Genomic DNA, 22,513 nt, shown 5'->3' on the forward strand with positions numbered 1-22,513 from the left:
TTTTTCAAAATGAAGAGAAAATCTTTCTGATGTAGAAATATTTGAGACACAGTTAACTACAGCAGTGGAAAGCAGTATCAATATTTAAAACATACCTTAGAAAACACGAGTTCTTTGTTGAGAGACATTAAAACAAAAAACGACTGCATTAAAACTCAAAAACAGAACCCATTTTCATATGAAAAATGGTAACACTATACACTCTACACAATCTAGCAGTCAAATGTACCTGGAATACCAGCCTTTATGTCACAGAACATAAAAATGATCACTGCCTGCTCAGCTTCAGTAGCACTACTGCTTACATTACTCACCATGGAATTGTCCATGTATTTGTGCTTATCTTCACAGAAGATTAATTAATAAGTGAGGGCAAGTCTAATACCTCTCCTTTATTTAAAACCAACTGCACTGGAAAAAGTTGCAAACCCCCTCCAGACACTATACTTACTTCGGACAGTCCTTTTCCATGACATTTTGCAAGGCAAACGGAATTTGCTATATATTTTCTACATCTCCAGCAACGTAGCACATCAGCCTCTTGGTTACTCATTTTAACTTGTGATTCTTCAGCTCTGTATGTCTATTTGTAAAGACCACAAAAACATACTATTCAGTCAGCTGCTGAAATCACACATGCCTCCTCTTGCAACCCAGAAATGTATCCGTAGTCTCTTCGCCATAGAGGAGACTACCACTTAATTTACATTCTCTTGTATAGCATGTCACCCAGATGCTTTAAATAGCAAAGTGAAACAGTTGGTTTTGTTTCCAGGTTGCATACAGAACCAGAAAGCAACAACAACAACAAAACAAATTAAAAAAATTAACCAACTTCCTCAATGTTTAGACAAAAGACTAGAGAACTCCAGTATTCCCAGAATACATCCACTGAAATAAGTCACTGCTGTCCTACACATTAAACATGCACACACATACATGCGTTGTCACATAACAACAATGAATGCCAACATAAAATCACAGAAGACAAAGACTGTTCTCTCAGTATACCCCTGGAGGCTTGCTCCCTTAATTTTGTGTGGGATGATCAGCTTTTCACAGACTTGAATTGACTTCCTTGTAAAACAGAGACCTAAATTAAGACAACCAGAAGGACACGACACATGTTTTTTCTTTCTTTGTGCCCTGTTGTGTTCTGATGTCTCTCTGGTCTTCTCTAATCTGTTCCCAAAGCCTTCCCTTTTCACCATTCTTCCTCCAAAGGTCCTCCAACTCTTCTTTTTACCTGCTTCTGTTTTCACGCCCTTGTGCTACCTACGTGAAAAAAAAAATAAAATCTTTTACATCTACACACTCAACTCAAGCACTATGCTAGGGTTATGCCTACTCAGAGTGCTGATGTGCACAGCACTTACTGACAGGGAAACTGAAGCACAAAACTTAAAACCACTATTAAAATAATCTCTGTACTTCTACTGTCCAATCATCTGATTCTGCAATTCTTTCAACAATTTAATTTTTATTTAGTTTTCACTAACTAAAGAAACTTTGAGGTTCTCAGTACAGGCTGTCTGAAGAGTAGTTTGATTTATCAAGCCATATAGACTTTTGCATTTTCCCCATTTTTACATTTCCCTTTTCTGCCTTGGTTCTGAATTATTCAAAGCCTATGAAACACACACAGAGAGGCTATTAATTATTTTTCATTTATATCCGAGATCTTCTTTCAGCAGATTTCCTATACTTTCTAAACATGTAAAGAGTCTGAAATACAGTTTGACTAGGAAGAACAGAAACAACGTGCATACATCAGAGTCCTAGCTCAAGTGTACATGCAGCTTTGAATAACCAGACCCATGATAAGCTTAGAAAGTTAAATTAAGGCATATACTAAATCTTTTCTTGCAATGTCACAATAAATTAAAATGAACTTTTGTTAAGATTCTATTAACATATTGTAACATACGTAAAGATAGCCAAGCAAAATATTGTGGAAGAGACACTTACAGAAAAGGCAGAATTAACACTGGAAACCTGTTCTGCTCATGACAAAAATGTGATGATTCAAACACCTTGGCTTAAACATAATGTCTCTCAAGTTTTTATTAATGTTGCTACTTTCTCTATCAGACTCATTTTGAAGGTGGAATGTATAAAAATGCTGGATCTCTCTATGAATGACTTTTTTAAAAAAAAAAAGTAAATTCAGGCTCTGAAAGACTTTCACAAGCAGTGTGTAACCCTTTGCTGTCACGCATGCAGCTTTAGACTTCACAGAATATTGAAGGAGTGATTACAAGTTATGAATCTGTTTGTCTCACCCAAACACCTCAAAGCTGTTCTACTTCATTTATTCTTCACAGTTTCATAACACACTTCTAGAATGAATTTAATCTTACAACAGCTCAGTGAGAACCTCAACTCTAAGACCAGCCAGGAAGGACTGAAAGACTTCTTGCGTAAGGCTAGCTCAGACATGCATTTCAGGTACAGCCATATCCCCATGTACTGAAATACACTCTTGAAATGTACTAGAGTTAGTGATACACATCTTGCACAGCTTATCTGCTGTATAAGTGTATTCAAATGGTATATATTTCAGTCTCCGTATACATTCTGTTCCCCTTATGCTAATTGTTATAGAAGAAGCTGTTTCGCTATCTCTTGAACAGCTGCGTTATTTGAGGCTGATGATGCTTACTGGAGCGGGGTATAAAACAAAGGGTTATAGACCTCTGAACCAACAGATAAAGGACTGATGGATAAATGCACTTGCTATATTTAAAAGACAAGGTTCAAGTCATGCAAACAAAAGCTGTCTAAGGATCACTGGCATTCGAAGTGATGTAAACACCTCCCCTCACCTGAACAACATCTAGCAAGCAAGCACTCTTTTACTGCAAAATAATTTTTTTTCTTAATTTCTACATTTTAAAAGTGTCTTCTTAGTTCTGCACATACTTTTAATTTTAAAACACACTCTCATAAGAGAAATAAATATATAGTATATAATATACATAATAACTCACACAGCACAGGTTGTATTTTGAGAAATCGAGAATGCTGATAGCAAACTACGTGGAAAAAAAACCACCTCAAAGTGCAAATACTTTTCAATACTCTTTCACAGTAGGCTTAAGTGTTCTTCTGGCCTAGCAGAAATTAAAAAGGAAAATTCCTGTAGGTCTGTTCAAATTCTGCAGGTATGTACCTTTTGCACTTCTTACAGAGAAGAAACGCTACAAATGCACACCAACACTTTGCAGAGGTTCCTACATTGTATCACGCTAGAAAACAGCAAACGAGACTTTCCTGATTTGTCACATAAACCTTCTTTTCTATTTCGATTTGCACATAACTTCAACAGGAACTCAAATAAAAGCATACAAACACAGGATTTTGAAATGTTTTTATAGTTAAATGCAGTTTAATCGTAGTGTTCTGTATATATTTTAATAAGCTTTTAGCTGTCTTGTTTTGGATCTAAAACTATTAAAAGGCATCCTGTTCTCACTTTGCTTTGTCTTTCAGCCAAAAATGCCAACATAAAGATAAAAGATTCCAATGTGGCACTCAGAAACTAGATAGTGTCACTCTCAGTGGGCCTTTTCAGCTTGGCATGGGGCCATGTTTGTTGTGGCTGTACTGCTTTCAGATCAGTCGCTTTGTGTGAGCTCATGTTTGCCTCCAAAATAGCATGTAAACCTATCCTGGTGTTAAAAAGGCTATGCTTCTGTGGCTCTTATTTTACATCCTCCAAATATTTTTCTATGATTCAGTCCAAGAAAAGCCAGGGGCAGAGGGTCCTGAGACTTCCTTCCCAAGCCAGAATCTCAGTTTCCTTTCTTGAAAACTATTTGTCTAACCTTTTCTTACAGACCTTTGATGTGGATTTCACAGCCTTCCCAAACTATTAAATTACCTTCTTATTGTCTGTTATTTTAACTTTCCCCCTACCATCTAACCCTAATTTTCTTCCAATTTCGCTTATTTGCTGTGAATACAGAGAACAAAACAGCTCCTTTTCTTCCATGCAAGAACATTTTACTACTTTAAACATTTATTACATATTAGATCCCCTTCAAACTTGTCTTTGGGCTAAATAATTCCAGTTCTTTCCCTCTTTCCTTACAGATCATGCTTTCTTGATCTCCAGCTGTCACTGCTATTTTGTGAACTCTTTCTCATGGGTCAGCTGTTCTCGCACAGCAATGTTCACATCCGGATGCAGAACTCAAGAGTTTTACCAGCACTGAGCAGACTAGACAGCTTATGTAAATTTTCAAGGGAAAAAAAAAGAATGAAGAATGTCTTACTAGGGTGGAAACTAACACAAAATTCACTAGATTCCTTTGAAAATGTTGTTTATTATGTTTATAAGGGCAGGAAACACTGGAAGATTAAATAACAACTCCCCAGCAGCAAGCTGTTTTCAAGTACTTTCAGCATGAGATCCTTCAGATTCTCAGATTCATACATACTCATCAATATGTAAGGAAGAGGACACAACAATTGTATTTTTTCCCCCTCCTCTCACTTTGTCTGGAAAACCTATGAGCAACACCACAGAAAGCCAGTGGAACTATTCACAAAGCAAACAACAACAAAAAAAGATGAAAGATCAAGCAACAGACATAGCAGCCATAGAAATGATACAGAGCGGATCAGCTTCCAGTTTATTGATCACTTCTTGAATGGGACACTTCTCCTTCTGGAATCCCCTCACTAGAAGGAAGTCCCCTCTGATAGCTAGATCTAAGTTTCTTATACAATCCGAAAAGTATGATGTATTAAGCTTTGGCCATTTCTTCTTCAAAAAGATTGCTAGAAAAAATGTATTAAAAGACCCCAACAAAAAATCCTCAAATGGTCTAAGTGAAGAACTAAACACAAACTCCCAAAATTTCTGTTGAAAACCTGGTCTAGAATTTCTCCTCAGCTAGCTTGCTCCTTGACACAATACGCATAAAAATAAGAAAATGAGTACAGCAGGACAAGCGTTTCTCAGTGCCCTTTTTGTTCAAAAGTCACCTATGACACCTTCAGAACACTTCAGCCACAAAGATTACAATAATAATTGCGTTGCAGCAAGAAACTCGGGCTCAGAAACTTCAGCATTAGTTACCCGGAGTCTTGAAAATTAGTAGATGAATGGCAGCTTTGAAGGAGGATAACAGAGAGAAGCTAGATGAGGTGTCCTAGTCAGCAAGTGTCCGTACCAGAAGTTCCTGCTCCCAGAAAGGGAGGAACTGACACTTCACCGCACACAGAAACAGTCCTGGGAGGCATTCAGGCACACATAAAAACTTGCTGCTAGCTTCTGATCTCAAAAGTATTTCTGCTTGAAGAGAGACTTTTGAAAGCATACTTAACCTGTGTTTCTCAATAAAGTAGCACTTCGATGAGAAAGCAGAACAGAAAATTTAAAAGACAGCCTCCAGTCTGCCAGCGCAGCAAAGCAGCGAGACGCGCGAAGAGCTGTGCCACCTGCTCCTGTGCCAGCTCCTGCTCCATCACGGGCTGTTCTGCCAGTTCAGCTATTGTGCTGTGGTCAGCTTCCATATCGCGGTTCGCTGGCTGATGAGAGAGGGTGTCCAGTGCGTCACACTCTTGTAGCGAGGGCAGCCCGTGTAATTAAGAGGCATAGAGATGGGAACGAACGTTGCTGGCAATGTACTGCTTAACTTGCTAAGAAATCCTACTGAGGTCAACAGGTCTACCAGCTACAGCAGGAGAACGCGAGGTGTGAATCGCTTTGACGGGGACCAGACCCCACAGGTCAGCGGAGAGCGGTGGATCCCTCGAGAGACCCCGCAGACCGGCTCCGCCTGCCCCTCGCACGCACAAACACCAGCTGTCGCGCAAAATAAAGGGCTCAGCCCGCAGGAGCACGGTGCCCACGCCCCAGCACAACGCGAGCTCCCGACCGCGAGTCACCAGTCAGCGCGGCCGCAGCAGCCGCCCCGCCGCTGCCCGGACGCCTGCGCCCGCCCAGGCCCCGCCGCGGGGCAGCGTCGCCGGTGCGAGCCCGCCCAGCAGCCGGGCACCGGCCGCCTCCCGGCCGCGCCTCGGCTGGGCAGAAGGGGGCGGCGGCGGGCGAGGCAGCGGAGCGGCGCGGCGCGGGCAGGACGCGGCCGGGCCGGCGCCCCGCGGTGCCCCGCACGCCGGAGGGCTCCCGGAGCGTCTCGGGTGCCGAGGGCCGGCGGCGGCACCGCCGAGTCAACTCCGAGGAGAAGCCGGGGCCGCCGCCGCGCTTCGGCGCCCCCTCAGGCAGGCGCTGGGCTCGCCCTGGGGCGGGCGGCCCCGCAGCCTCCCGGCTCCGGGCAGGTGTCCGCAGCTCAGCGCTCAGCCCGCGGCCCCAGCGACCGCTGCCCGCCGTCCCCCCCCTCCCCCCCCCAGCCCAGCGACCGGCTCGGCCCGGCCTGACGGGCGGCCGCGCCCCCGCCCCCCCCCGACCCCGCTCCGCTTACCGGGCCGCGCCGTCCGAGGCAGAGAGGAGGAGGCGACGCCGCCGGGGCCAGCGGGCGGGGAAGGGTTGCGCAGCAGCAGCTGCCACCGCGAACGGGAAGAGACGGGAGACAAACGGCGGCGGAAAGCGCTCTGCTAGCTCGGCGCCGGCCCGGCCCGGCCGGCCGTGGAAGTCACCGCGGGGCAGGCCGGCGCTCTCCGGCGGCTGCTGCGTCCCTCGTCGCCGCCGGAGGCCGCGCCCGTCGCCGGCTGCGGGGCCAGCCTCCTGTCGCCGGGGGAGAGGGCAGCGGCGGCGGCAGCCTGCGCCGGAGTGTGGCACGTCCTGTGCTCCCTGGCTGGCAGCGGTGGGGCCGGGGAGGGGTCAGCCCCGGCGGCCAGCTGTCGCGAGGACCGAGGGACGCGGCGCTCTGAATGAAAACTATTCAGTAAAAACTGGGGCAAAAAAACCCTGCGTTCCTCCAGGGCCGAGGAACGAGCCGGGACCCAGAGAGCTTACAGCCAAGGAGTGGGGCCAGGGGCATCAGGGGGACCGATGAGTGCCAGCAAGCCATCACACGCTGGGCAGGGTGTCATCGGTAGCCCTGGCTCATTTAATAAGCAGCAAGAGTGAAGGGGAAGCTTTAAATGAAATATGGAGGGTGGGGAAATGAACTTGTGAACTTGTGAACCTTTGTGGGGAGTTGGTGCAAATGGTGGGCTGCATGGAGCAGGCGGCAGGCACACCGCCCCGAAGGCCGTGGGCAGCGGGCCCCTCGCCGGCAGGCGTCGGCACCTCAACGGGGACCGAAGCTGAGCTCGGTGGGACCTGTTTCCACCTCAGTGATGTTTTGGCCTTTCGTGATGGTACTCTGGACTGGTCAGGAGCTGACATGCTCTCGTAGCTGACAATCTGCTCGTCGTAGTTGCTCCACTGCAAACGCGTGAAGGGACCGGAGTTATCAGAGCAGTGTGAACGTGAGAGGGTGGAATACTGCTGAGGAAAAAGAGTTGAGAGTCTGCCTGTGGAGGCAGTCTGTAACACCGAAAGCCCCGTTTCACTGCTTCTACTACACTGTGATATTTCTCTTGCATTTCAGTCTGCAGTTCCCTGTCGGTCAAGACAAGGTCGTGTTACAAGGTACCTACTTTGGGCTACGAGGCACTCGCCGTAAGATCTGGGTGCCTGTCGATGCAGAAGTGCACTACCACCAAATTTTTAAGTGCTCTCATTTGCCTGTTGTTATTCTAACAGACTGCCTTGTAACAGCAGAATTATTTAGTCTGTTTTTTAATGAAGTTTGCTTTTGCTCTGCCATAATTGTACAGTAATTTTATGTACAAGAGACAGACTTATTTTGAAATAATTTCTAGTGTGGTACAGTATGCTCAAATTTAAACTGAAAGGACTATTTAGAGATAGCACTATTTATCATTCATAAAGAGTTGCAGGTTATATGACATTTTCTAGCAAACAATTGGTAAAGGCGTATACAAACAAGCAAAATAGGGAGATGAATGGAGGAAGTAAAATACAGGTTAAAATTACTAGCTGCTAATTTAAGACTTCACCTTCTGACAGAAAAGAATATTGAAACTATCAGGGGAGAGAGCTTTTAAATGTTGTTGTCTCATTTGCTTCTGCTAAAGCAAGATGTAGGCTTGTACTATTTGAATTTAATGGCATCCCATGCTGAAGGAGAAATAGCAGTGAAGATGACACTGGGGGAAAGAAATGAAAGGCACTGTATGGCTCATGTCAGAGCAACAGCAGATAGAATGAGATAGAATAAAACCTTGCTGCTGCTGTAAGATTGTATTTTGGGAATTTTATTCAGCAGTTTGATTTTATTAAGCAAGGGGAATGTGCCGTTGAGCTGTGTGGTTAGCTGCATTTGTTGTCAGTTGTGGGATGAGGAGAGGGCAGCTGGCCTGTACGAGGTTAAGAGTGGGTAAAATGATCTCTAAGAAGGTTAATGGTACTGCTTGTACTGTGGCTTTGGGAGACATGACAGCCTGGTGCAGAAGCTAGTTCGAAGGCAGAATATATGTGAAGTGTTTTTTATGGAGATAGCCCCTTGAGTCTATGGTGAGCAGTCCAAGGATCAGTGCCAAACTGACACACAGTTAATCAGAAACCAGTGAGTATTTTTGACATGCTGTTCTGAGACAAGGGTGGTATAGCTGGAAGACTAGATTGAAGGCTGTATGCAGTGCATCAGTGAACACTGAAACACACTGTGGTGGTGTAGTGACTCGTGCATGGACAGTGGCTCATACTGTTTTCCTGTCCATGGCACATGGGTGGTATATCACAGAATCACAGAATGGTAGGGGTTGGAAGGGACCTCTGTGGGTCATCTAGTCCAACCCTCCTGCTGAAGCAGGGTCACCTACAGCAGGCTGCACAGGACCTTGTCCAGGTGGGTCTTGAATATCTCCAGAGAAGGAGACTCCACAACCTCCCTGGGCAGCCTGTTCCAGGGCTCTGTCACCCTCAGAGGGAAGAAGTTCTTCCTCATGTTCAGACGGAACTTCCTGTGCTTCAGTTTGTGCCCATTGCCCCTTGTCCTGTCTCTGGGCACCACTGAAAAGAGTCTGGCCCCATCCTCCTGACACCCACCCTTGAGATATTTATAAGCATTTATAAGATCTCCTTGCAGCCTTCTCTTCTTCAGGCTAAACAAGCCCAGCTCCCTCAGCCTGTCCTCATAGGAGAGACGCTCCAGTCCCCTCATCATCTTTGTGGCCCTCCGGTGGACTCTCTCCAGTAGCTCCTCATCTTTCTTGAACTGGGGAGCCCAGAACTGGACTGAGTACTCCAAATGGGGCCTCATTAGGGCAGTGTAGAGGGGAAGGAGAACCTCCCTCGACCTGCTGGCCACACTCCTCTTAATGCACCCCAGGATCCCATTAGCTTTCTTGGCAGCCGGGGCACACTGCTGGCTCATGGTCAACCTGTCATCCACCAGGACACCCAGGTCCCTTTCCACAGAGCTGCTCTCCAGCAGGTCCTCCCCAAGCCTGTACAGATGCATGGGGTTATTCCTCCCCAGGTGCAGGACCCTGCACTTGCCCTTGTTGAACCTCATCAGGTTCCTCTCTGCCCAACTTTCCAGCCTGTCCAGGTCACGCTGAATGGCAGCACAGCCTTCTGGTTTATCTACCACTCTTCCCAGTTTGGAGTCATCAGCAAACTTGCTGAGGGTACACTCTGACTCTTCATCCAGGTCATTGATGAAGAAGTTAAACAAGACTGGGCCCAGTACTGACCCCTGGGGGACACCACTAGTTACAGGCCTCCAACTAGACTCCGCGCCACTGATGACAACCCTCTGTTATATCCAGTTCACAGGTGCTCCATGAACACTTGTAACAACTGGTGGTGCATTCCAATAGCCACAACTGGGACAAGTTGTTTTCCTTGCCAATAGTGTTGATGAAGCTGGAAAAAATAATCCTTAGCTGCCTAGGAAGGTGGATGACCTGAGTTTCACTCCTGTAGAGTTCCTTTGTTTACCAAAATACATCTTCTCCAACAGAAGAGTTTACATTTTCTCCAGGTATTCAATAACGCACTAATGACTACCGTAGGCATTAACCCAGTTCCATAGTCTCTGGTCCTTTGACCTGTTAGGCTGTCCCCATCAGGTGAGGTCATCTCCAATACCTACATACCTGTTATTTGATCATCTGTGCTGGAGGAAAGCATCTTTGAAAATGTCCAGAGAGGGTTCCTTAGGACAGATGAATGAAGAAATGGAAGCTGTTGGGTAGAACTGTTGGGACATGATTCTGAACACAGGAGGAAATTTGTTGTTGCCATTACCTATTTCTTTCCCGAAGCAGCTCGCGTACTTGAACAGCAATGTATTTGGAGAGGCCCAGTGAGCAACCCTGGCCTGTTTCACTCTTCAGTGTAGAATTCGTTGTTGGAAAAACTTTGGTCACACTAGGCATTACAATAACCATAAAGCATAACATTTCATTGTATGGAGATTATAATCTTTTTGCATTTTATTGTCCTTTCAAATATACACCCTGATTTTCAGTTAAACTTATCATTGAAGAGCTTCTCCTATTACAAAGAAAACTGTAAGAAAATGACATTTCTTCCCTGTTCCCTTGAAGATAATAGTTTATATTTGCAGTTAAGGTTCCAAATCTGATTTGTAAAACTCCTATGCAGAATATCTGTCTGTTAACAAACCCTTTGCTTTCCTTCTGCTTCTTTTTGAAAAGCAATCAAATCAGGCTAAAATTCCTCTGTATGGTCATAGCCTGTATGAGAGCTAGGGAAAGCATTTTTTAAGTAAGTCACTTAGGACTAGATCTAATAAATTACTTCCTGATACTGTTTTCTTATCTTGTAGTCGCTTGTTCCCTGGAATGGAATTCAGAAATGTGTTAAACACAGGGATCCTCTCTGTGCTTCAGAACCCAGCTGATCAGGGAATCCTGCTATCTTGAGGTAGGATAAAAGAAAATGCCATAAAGAAGACACGTTCTGCAAATGAGCAAGGTCAGTGAAGTTTATTAGATGTGTTCTCTTTATCACCTGTTGGGAACTATTTCCTAGAAGAGAAAGTACTCCTATGGAAAAAAGACCTAAGATCGCTTCTCTCTACAACTTTCTTATTCATCCCATATTTCCCATAACTTGGGACAACATAGTCGTTACTCAGCTAAAGATAAAAACACATTTTCTTTTTCTTCACAGTGGAATAGCTTCAAAGAATTTATGATCTGTGGGACTATAAGGGATGGAAGAGAACATGACTGTACCCAAAGAATTGTAGAACTCACATGGGAAAGGGAGTTTCAGGACTCTTCAAGGGTCAACTTAAGTGTTTTACACTAAGCAGACATGTAAAAATACAGTAATAATCCTCTGAAGGGGGCTTTGTACTGTTTTATATTTAGTTTGAGTAAATAATGAAAACATTACAGTTAAGCCAGTCATTGTAAATTTTGATCAGGGCTTTTGATTAAGTTAATTCAGTTTAGATTAAATGGAAAGACAAAGAAAAGTAGGTCTTCAGGTAAAGTACTTGACTTGAAGAGTGAGCTTAGATAAGCTAAAGAAACTGCAGTGATAACTCTGCCAGTCTGAACTGTTCAGGAATTTGACTCAAGAGAATATCAGAAATGGAAGTTAAATTTATGAAAAATACCAAAAATTCATATCTGAGCAAGGAAAAGACTTTCAGAAATAATGCCAGACCTAAATGAGTAGTTACTTAACAAAAGATTTTAGAAATACATGGGCACATAAAAGGAATAGGAAAGAACAGAAAGAAATTAAAAAGGACTGATCAGCAAATAAAGTTATTTCTTAGCATGTGGAGCAGGAATAAAAACTGTTTAAAACGAAGCTGAATTAGGACGTGCAAAGAATATTAAGAAAGAGCTTTACCACCTTGGCTATAAGAGAAGTAGAAAATGAGTGAGATTCAGGTGAATAACGCGGAAGATTGTGCACTTGGAGGCTGCTGACAAGAATTTATGCGATCAGCTGAGGACTCACCAAATGAAGAGGAGAAGTATTGGAGTATACTAATTGGTCACAGGATGTCTGTGCATTGACAGTGTGATGTAGTTCTGACAAGGAAAACTGTGACCTGGACTGTGGGTGTATTTCCAGTATATACAGAGGTATATCAATGCTCCGGTAATTCTTTATTTGAAATAATACATGGAGTTGTAATAATCCATTTTTCAAGAAAGAAACTGCGGCTAGAGTAGACACAAAGAAGTAGTACTAAGATGATCAAAATGGATAAAGCCTGCCTTATGGGAAGACAGAAAAAGCTTTGCTTACTCAGTTCAGCAAAACAAAAACCGAGAAAAGTTTTTCTTGATAGGTCATCAGTGAGGAAATAAAAGATTATGGCAGCCTTACATAACCTAGAAGATGTATGTAAAAAAAGTAGGTATGAATTGGCCATTAAGAAATTTAGGGTGGAAGATGGAAGGTTGTAGCTGTTCTACCATGGAGATTGCTGGAAAAGCTTCCCAGGAAAAGTGTTGGAGAAAAACACGAACTAATGTGAAGATGAAGTAGAGTTGTATGATATGAAGCTTACAGCAGTTGGTGGTGGGACTTGAAGATAGTGAAGGTTCTTTGCAATACTTGCTTACTATACTCCCAGCTGGTTTTTTTTTTTTAAATTTGTTTTAATCTTACAGTTTCTGGGAAAAGAAGATTATCCTTGGTAATTTGCTGCCTTGTGACCGAGTGTGTCTGTGTGCTTAGTCCCGATTTTCCTGTCCCATGAGAGGCACTGCCTTGCCAGTGCTTAATATGTATGTAAAAATAAAATTTCCTAAGAAGTGTAAAAATATCTTTTATATCCTTCAGAAAGGATGTAAATGAGTTTGTTTTTTTTTTATGCTGCTGTCATTCAAACATGCTGAACAGCTCTGCACAGTAATTTCTATTTGGTGAAGTTTTAGCTTTCATAAGACTCCAGCATCTGCTGTTTTACCATTGTCTAAATTAAATCTTTGCAAGTATTTTGTTATTCCAGCGTTATATCGTTTATGAGAGCAGCCTGAAATTAATTCCCTTTCTAGAATTACCAAATTCACTTTTTCAGTATGAATTGATAGAAAGCAGTGAAAGTTTCTTTCATCCATTAGTGCTAGTGCCTGCACGGAACAGGCTTGTTCTCAGACTGATACAAGTAAATTAATTACCTTCTTAAACTGAAAATTGTTTTTAGTGTATAGGATCATTAAATCAGGTTAGCTTTTAAGCAGTGTTTTTGTTTTTTAGAAATGCATGTATGTCTGATATTTAATCATATCGTACAAATATGAAATAGAGAGGAAGTAGAGAGAATAATCAATTTGCCTGACTGCTGAAAAAAACAGTGTAATCTGTTTTTCATTTTAGAAGACACCCTTGGTTAAGGTATCCCACTCTCCTTGAGAACACATCAAAACATTAATTTTAAAAGACCTGTTTAAGTGGACATGTACTGTAAACAAGTATTTTTGCACAAATAATGATTGACACAGATATTGCAATTGTATTAAATTCTTTTTTATTTTCTATTATTGACATTCTGAACTCTTTTAAGTGTTTTAAATTGCTGGAATTTACCAACTAATAGATCAATAGGCAATAAAATAATCTCTAAATTACTTAAGAGTTAGCTTGTTTATATACATGTTCCAGTTTAAGTTATCTAATTGCAATGTTCAATTACGAAAGACTTGTCTTATGCTCAGAGGACCATATCCTCATTCAGATATGAATTTCAGCTGAGGACATAGGTAATTTAAAAGTAATCTCTAGCTTTACTTTTTAGAAAATTATGTTAATTATTTGTATTCCACTGTTGCTGAGTTGAGAATTGTGGTCTGACAAATGCTGTGTTGTACTTGGTATTTGCAATTTGACAGCATAACAAAAGCAAAACAGAGGCCTTTGAAACTTTCTTTTTCTAACATGGTACTGTGTTCAAATACTCTTTTGTGGTAGTCAAAAGAACCACCTACACTCATGTCTGATTATGCACGTTTTTACTATTACTGAAATACGATGCCTGTGAATTCTCCTGCCAGATCTCACAGAGGTCCAAAATTCTCTTCTTGTCATATAGTGATCTAAAATGTGTAATATAATAAGATGCTACAGTAACAATGGCAATCAGTCTGTGCTGTCTTCTCATCTCCCCAGTGTTTGCAAGTGTGTGTGTGGCCTTTTCCGGGGAGAGATCTGCTCTTGGTTTCCACCTTGGTGTTCAGAACTGATGCCTGAAGCCAGAAGTAACATGCCTGGGGGTTTGTTCTGACCTGACAGTGGAAAAAGTGCATGGTTCACAAAAGCAATGGAAGTTGAACTGTGCCATCATCTGGTCTGTCGCTGATGTCTGATGTCTCCCCCGCATGCCCTCCTGTCACTGTTCTCCCCACTTCGGAGCCAACAACTAATACATAATTTCTGGAAGAAGGTGTCAAAAATCTGCCTTTAGATTAATAAACCAGTAAGAACCACTGTTTCGAAATGTAAGTTGTTAAGTGGCCATGTCGGGACATAGTTGGGAAAAACATGATCTCTTCCCTGGGATTTTTATGCCCAGAGACAACTTCCAGCAGTTGCAAAGGTGATGCAGAACTTGTAATGCAGTTTGATGTCATACATAACTTCCCTCATTTGTCTATATAATAAAAAATATGCACATGAATTGAATCATGAAACTTAAATTATGCTGAGGCTATGAACGTTGCTTAGTGTTGAAATTTCTTGCGAGTAACAAAACACTGACATAATAACTGCTGTTAATTGTAGGGAAAAAATCTGCAGATAAAAATCATTCCGCAGAAGATAATGAAAATGTTATTGTGCAGCACACTGTTCTTCTGTAAGATAACAGTTTTCTGTGGTGAAGTTTTATTTCTATCTGCATTCACTCCCCTGACTGCTGGTTGCTTTGCCAAACCTAGACTTGAAACTTACTCGGTATGTTAAACAGCTTTCGTTAGCCCTTTCGTTAGTCAATAGGATTGACTATTCATATGCATCATTTATGTTCCACACTATGAGAAGTGTGCTTTCCTGTCAGTCTCTCAGGACACAGGTGCTGTTGAACGAGTCCAAAATAAGTAGTAGTCAGTCATAATGATTTAAACACAAGACTTCCCAAATACTAAAAAGATGTCAGGATTTATCACAAGCTGATCAGCTGATGAATATTTGACACTGTTCAGCAGAATCTTCAAAAGATATGAGGTAGAAATTTATGGCAGACTGAATTACAAGGAACCTTTCCTGTCTTTCCCCATTCTGTATGCAATTTGACCTAATTATCATGATTACAGTAAAATAAATAAATTTTTAAGATGGAAAGGAAGAAGAAAAGAAAACAAGGAAAAAGAGAGGGCAAAGGAAAGAAGGAGGAGAGGAAGAAAAAAGGAGAAAGGAAAAAGAAAACAGTTCATGCAATGTCTGTACATGGTAGCAAGGCATATTGACACATCCAGGCATATAAAATGTTTTTGTATGTATGGGGACAAAGAACAATTTTTTTAACTTTGGAGTGTGAACACTGCTATAGAGGGATTAACTTCGGTACAAAACAAATATCCAGGCACTCTAACTTCCCTAACAAATTACTGTATTTCTCAAGCCTTAATAACATAGCGATGCTCATTATTTTAAAAAATAGTCTTGGCTTTTACGTATGGAGTTTCTACCTGAAAAAATAGAGGATTTGGACTCAAAGCCTTGTTTATGACAAATCTGTATTTCTGTAAGAGATTTTTCTTTTCACAGTAATCAGCCAAAGACCATTCTACCATGGGAAAACAAGTCCATCGGGAAACATATGTTAGCACATCTTAGACAGATTAAATACCTCCAGAAATGTTTGAGTTCATAAATACCAGGTACAAATAAAAGGTGGGAAAATGAGTCTTTACTTATTAAGAATTTGAATTTACTAAAATTATCGAACTCAAAAGAAGAATTGTTCATTCACACATAAAGCATTGGAGGTTAGGCAGTTAATTAAAAGATTTTCTTACTTTCAATTGTTCCCATAGTTTTTCCCTGTTAGTAAATTTGCCGTTCAGTTGTCTTCTTTTAACCAAACTAACAATGGTAGAAGAATTTATTTTGTCACAGTAGAAGTTCAGTTTGTTGACACATAGGAAAAATAACATGAAACACAAAATCTTCACAACCTAATCTTTACAACCAACATGATCTGTACACTTCTTATAACATAATAGTACATGCAACTCCCACTTCCCACATGCACTCAGACGGTCCACTCACATTTCTCAAACTGAAAATCCTCAGGACAGGTGCAGTGATTTTTTGGTGTAACTTCAGGGATGAACGTGTCAGAGACTGGATCTGTGACTGGAATTCTGAAATGATGCTCCTGTATAACAGTAGCAATGCAATATACATTTGGCATGTAATCATAATTTTATACTCAGTGGCAATCTTCAGCCAATGCTTTATCCTCTGGTCCATGATATCACTGTTTCAGAATGTGCCAAATGCTTGCTACAGCACCTCTTTTTCTCTGCTGCAGGAATCTAAGATCTGTGATTGTGTATGTTTCAGGTTTTTGTTTTGATGCATTTTTTCCCATTTGGTTAGATTATAAATATTAATGACATATGAGAAATAATATTTGATGATTTTGTATTAACACTGTTATATTTTACAAGGGAGCCTGGTTCCTCATGCTAAGTGCAGCACAGCAAAATCATTGTAAATTAATATGCAATGTAAATAATTTAAGAAGTTGTTCTTTAATTTTAATAATGAGTAGTAAAATCCTTCTGTACTTCTGTACTTCCAGAAAACTGTTTAATTCTTCTTACCCGTTGTAAAGTGAGGTGAACTGATAAGAGCTGTTAGTACTTTGCAAGCAAATGTAGTTTGTTACAGCAGTCTGTGTCCAGTTAATGGGGCTATAGAAATGCACATAGTAACCATTTACGGTCCTTTAAAGCTGAATACTTGAAAGTGTAATTCTGCATTAATAAAAAGGACAAAGAAAATGGTTTGATATTGTATTGAAGACAGGGATTCATTTAAAACATTGGGGAAAATTATTTCTTTAAAAGATTCAAACAGATGGCTAAAAGAATCTAAATAATGTCAGAAGTCCTCTGTGCTCTGCATGTTCTCACAGCCGGGCAATGAGCCAAGGAGAAGCAAAGTGATGGGTCAAGGAATCTCATTCTCTACCTGGAGTATTTATAGCTTGTGTCAGGTTGTCAGTGAGAGACTGCATGGCCTAGTACTTGGAGAGCTCCAGGAGAACAGCTGAAGAAATTTGTGGACTGGAGTTCTCCCTCCTAGGCACACGCTTGCCCTTCAGTTTTCTGCTCCCGATTAGTAACTGTGTGTGGGCAGCACATAAGTCACTGCTCTGGATCCTTCTGAATGATCCTGGAACACAGGCACCTTCTGAAGCTACCCACCTGTGGTGTGGCATTAAAGTGTCACTGCACTGACCAAAAGAGCTAAAGATACTGTTTCTGCACCTGAGGGTAGGAACAACTAAATATGATTAGCAGATTTGTGCCCATAACCGTGTTCGCACATCTTCCAACCTAAGCAATCAGATGTGTGCTTTGCCACTTTTTAACAATGTTTTTTAAATAAAGTAGAAATGTTAGTAAAATTGCATTTTCAGCTGTCCATAGTCTTCCCAGAGGCTGAACTGTCAATGATCAGGAGCAGTACTGCCCTGACCTAAACTGATGGTCCTGCAGAGTTACAATCCTGCACTACACAGGATATGTACATTTCTTACACTGCCTTGTAGAAAACGCATATTTAGGGTAGCCACAGAATCCAGCTCTAGGTATCTGCCTTTTTTTTTTTGTATTTTCCATGGTTCTCATGACTGCATTTTTTAATGCTCTTTTTGATACCTGCTTAGCCTTTGTATGTTTTCAATAGTAATAGTTTTAAAACATTTTTTGTCCCTTTTGCAATCTTTTATATTTCTTATCTTGCCAAAGTACTAATATTCTTGTGTTCGTTTTTTTATCTACCCTTTTCTTATTTGTGTTCAGTAATTTTTTTTTTTTTGTCTTGCACAACGTTTCTTCTTTTATTTGTTTACCGAGTATCTCCTCTCTCCGTTAAACCTCTCCCTCGCTCAATTTTCTGAGCTGAACAGAAACATGCGGACAGCATCTCTTGCTCTCTATAAAACTACGTATGAGATTGCTTTATGTACAGGAAAAGTACTGGCTGTGCTTCTAGACAGCGGGCCACCAAACAGACGGGAAAAGATAAAGTCGCAGATGAGATCTGTCTGGCGAACGCTGGACTGAGATTGTGAGCGGTGATAGCAAGAGGCTCCAATAACCAGCAGAGGGAGAGGTTTCCACAGCCAAAGCCCCTTGGTTAGGGATGCCCCACGGTTGCGGGTGCCCCTGGCTCCAGCCCCACAGAACCAGCATCAGGGTGTCAGCAGAGGCACGAGCGGAGAGCTTGGGAGGAGCTGTGTTAAAAAAACCAGGAGGCTAAAGCAAAGCATGTTAACTCCCGAAACAGAAAGCACTGTCCTGAAATGGCTGCAATGCTTACTTAAAGTCGTAAAAAGTTTGAGGAATTTAGGGGGTAAAAATAAAGAAATAAAGGTTAGCTCTCTAGAGCTGTAAGACATTACCAAGGAAATAATTTTAATTAATGGTGGTGATATTTATCTTCATGATTGCTACAAATCAAGTATTGATGAAGTGAGATTAAGTCTTTAATAGGGAAATCTATTTCATTACTGGAATGTGTAATTTTTCATATGAGTTCATTAGAGTGTAACCTGAAATGATCCGTCTTCTTGCTGAAATGCTTACTGGTTAACAAAAATTTCGCCACTAACAATGGAAATGGAGTAAACAAATGATAAAAAGAAACAGCTCGTAAAAGCCAGCCTGTGTAATGACTAATTAATTAACTGGTAGGTCCTGGAACATTATGAATCTCATTTCGATCGGTGTGTCCTGACCAAGTAGCAAGGTAAAAATCTCTAGCTGTTTTTGCAGAATGTTTGTTCCTAATGATTCTAAAGACTTTCCTGAAGTACATTCCTGGGAATGAATGGGAAAGGCAGGTTGACTTATCCATGAGCTGTCAGCATTTTGCAAGCAGTCATTGACCTCTAGGTGTAATGAGCTCTCAGAAAGGTGTGGCCTGTGCTGACATACTTAGCTATTGGTTTCTCTCAGCTTTTACTGGAAACAGAGAAGGACGAATAGAGATGAGATACAGACAAAATGGACTGACCTGAGTAACAGCCCAGCCATTAAACTGATGCAAAACAGCTTGCGATTATGTTTGATATCCTCCCTTCCTTCCATAATTTACTGAAATAAATTTTCAGTTCTATTAAAAATATGGCTGCTGGGCAACAGTGCTTTTGTGCCTGTAGATTAAAAACAAAATTAATGGGCTAGGTTATTATGAGCTAAAGAATAATTACTCAAAATAATTGTGGGGAGGTAAGTGTCAGGATTGAACAAAAAGTCAATATTGGGAACAAAACCATTCAATATGCCTTGTTAATGATTCAAATAACATTTTAATTTATGGAATGGCAATGTTCTAGGATGCCATTTTAGATTAAAGCACAAGATGAAAGAAAATTGTAGAATAGTGTGTAGTTTTCAGAAAGCATATTGTAACAAAATTTATTAACAATAGGCAATACTAAATCACAACCCAAAACACACCCAGTGGAGTTCTGGGTGAGTAATCCAATCTGTAATATGTACAGACTGGTTGAATCTTGACTGAAGCAAGGAGGCTTACTGTTGTTGATGTTTACGTCATGCCAAATGCCAAAGTAATATTTACCTGGACTGTTGTCATTGTGATGGGAAGTGAAAGGATATTTTTCTTTGTTTGGGGGGGGTTACTTTGTTTTGATAGTATTTTCTCAATATATCAGAAACTTATTGTAAACTGTGCACATAAATTACTCATTTAATATGTGGAAATACTCCTAGAATTCAATACAAAGAAGACAGAACCCCTTGGCAAATCCATTTGAAAACGATCAACATTGCTTAATTACCTACTATATATTTGTTTAGCACCTGCCACAACAGAATTTAGCATGGCTGTGGTCATTAGGAGATGGTTTAAGGATATCTAGTAATAACTTTCAAAGGGACAATATACAAACATCTTGCTTACCATAATTAATTACAAAATATTATAGTAATGTCACAGTAGCTGCAGCTGAGGGAGGGAGGCCTAGCCTATTGTGCTTGGTACCATATTGCGACAGAATGCTTCTCCTAAAAATGCCATTCCAAGCTGGGAACCATCAGTGATGTAGCAAAATCCTGCAGGTATTGTTATCTCATAAAAATGAAGCATGAAATCAAGTGATAGACGCCTGTCACTCTTATTTGTAACTGTCTGTTGCAGTCTGTAAATAAGGCTCAGAATTTGCAGTTTGATAACATCAGCCAAATATGTGTTCTCCTCAGAAAGGGAGGTGATACTAGGTAATGTTTTCATCTTAATTTCTTTTCATGACTAGAATACATGCAATTCAGATCTTAGCAGAAAATTAAAATTTCAGAAGATAAGGGAAATTGAAATTGTTAGTAGTGAAAAACATTAAAAATGAAGTATTAAGGGATGGCAAAGACTGTATGCACTGGCACTCTCAAAAGATCATTAAGATTAATATAAAGATTTCTATGTTACTACATTGAGTCCAGTCAACATGTAACATCCACAAAGCAAACTTAAATATTGGCAAGGAGATGGCTGGTGTGTGACCTACTAGCTATTTTTGACTCTAGCTGCTGTGATTATTTGGATAGAATTAAATAAGCCAATTCTTGTGAATGTTTGTATAGATATGGGGTTTGAAAGACATAATGTGATATTAAATATATGAAGGACTATTTCTGACAGAATGAGTGTTTGGAAGTGTTTTGCCAGCAAGTGTCATTTTTAGGATTTTAAATTTGAGATAGTTCCTTCTCTCTGGGGGGAACAGGTTTCTAGGGAGGCTTAATAGCTTATCTTAGACTGACGGATGTGATCAGAAAAAAATGAAGCGGTGTTCCAGAACGATGACCTTCTTTAAAAAGAAACATCATCAGACTGCAGGCAACATCCCAGTGTCAGGATATAAATGGCTTAAGTATTTGTGAGAACAAGACCAAGACAGAGACTTTTTATTCAGACAGGTTGCTATACTTACTTACTTCTTCTGCACCCACAGCAGTATTTTCATCAATGACAGGAATTTTCACTGATTTTCGGGCATCAAAAAGTATATCCCACATGCACCACCCGAAGTTTAATTCACTTTGATAGATTTGTCTAATAAAATTTATTTTTTTTAAAGTGAGATATATCAATGGTACTTTAATCATGTATGTTAACTCCTACCATTGTCTCACCATCAAACTGCCTCTGAAATATCCTGGTATTGTTTGCATTGTGGAGATATTTTTTTTCCAAGGTAATAATGCATGGTGGAAAAGACCATTAATACAAATTGACTAAAAAGCATATATTCAACTTTTATATGTTTTTGAAAGGACATCACATTTGTGGTTACAGAACAGTCAGAATGACTGCCACATTGTTTTTTCTCTGATTTTTCTGGGAACTAATAACATCATTTGATAGATACTTTTGGCAGGCTTCAAAAGAGATTTGAATCGACTGAAAGAAATTGGGAAAGATAGTATTTATAATTAGATCTTTCCAAAAACATCTAAAACTAGTAAAAACGGGTATTTCTCTGTGATGGACATGTTATTTCCACATTACTGCTCCGCAAAGAGCATTCCTTGCTCTGGAGTGCATTGTTCTAGACATTCACCTAAGGTATTTTTGGTGCTTTCATTATTCCTGCTTCTGTAGTCACCATTTCATATTTGGTATAATTAGCTGTTGGCTCACTATGAGTAGTATTTACCTTGGAAAGAACTTGTCGTAGCTGAAAAATATGAAGGTGGATGTTATTGCTTGTTTTGTATATTGACTTGTATGTCAACTCACAAACTTTATTTATTGCCTGGGAGCCCACTGTTAGTGGGAGCATCATGTGGTAGCAATGTGCTTGCCAAAGTACAGTAATTGTGCGGTTTCTAAAAGCTCTAAGGGAGCAACGTTTAAGAAAGTGAGGTCCAATATTTGAGAGAAATTATGAACGTGTGAATATATGCTTCATAAGCATTTGCACACACAGATATTAGTTGAATAAATATCTTACATTCCAAAGCAAAGGTGTGGTAAGAGTTGGCACTCAGGTTTCTCCTTTTCATAACTAGTTCAGAAAGTCGTTTGTCCACTCTCCTAGATCAGACAGAATCCTTCACTCAGTATACTCTCCAGCTCATACAGGGGTGCTTTTCTACAGGCTATTAAAGATTACCACTTGCTCTAAACTACAGAGATACACCAAACCTGGCGTGAGAAAACCAAGAGCTGTCCACTCAGTTCAGCACTGGGTTAAGCACAGGTGTTTACCAGGCTAAATGTAGCTTCTGCTGAGCTGTGTGACTGTGGTTAGGCTGTCAAAGGTTCCCAAGCTAGCTTCTTTGAAGGTAGCATGGTGGTTGCTAGTACTGGTACTGAAGGGTGCTGAGT

The 22,513-nt window shown here is 40.9% G+C and overlaps 1 protein-coding gene across 6 annotated transcripts in view; it reads right to left on the minus strand.

Annotated features, from left to right (window-relative positions):
* RNF180 (ring finger protein 180) overlaps nt 1-6,592 on the minus strand; it is a 75,212-nt gene extending 68,620 nt beyond the window's left edge. For 2 of the 6 annotated variants that reach the window (XM_075447309.1, XM_075447308.1), the window contains exons 1-2: nt 6,432-6,592; nt 452-583 (exon numbers count right to left, since the gene is read on the minus strand). In XM_075447309.1, the coding sequence (XP_075303424.1) occupies nt 452-553 (102 nt within the window). In that variant the 5' untranslated portion in view covers nt 554-583; nt 6,432-6,592. Of the gene's footprint in view, nt 1-451; nt 584-1,011; nt 1,173-5,334; nt 5,855-6,431 lie in introns of those variants that run through there. The other 4 variants (XM_075447307.1, XM_075447306.1, XM_075447304.1 and 1 more) reach the window with 3 other exon arrangements.
* Nucleotides 6,593-22,513: the final 15,921 nt, after the last annotated feature.

Source organism: Opisthocomus hoazin, chromosome Z, assembly GCF_030867145.1.
Source record: "Opisthocomus hoazin isolate bOpiHoa1 chromosome Z, bOpiHoa1.hap1, whole genome shotgun sequence".
NCBI lineage: Eukaryota > Metazoa > Chordata > Aves > Opisthocomiformes > Opisthocomidae > Opisthocomus > Opisthocomus hoazin.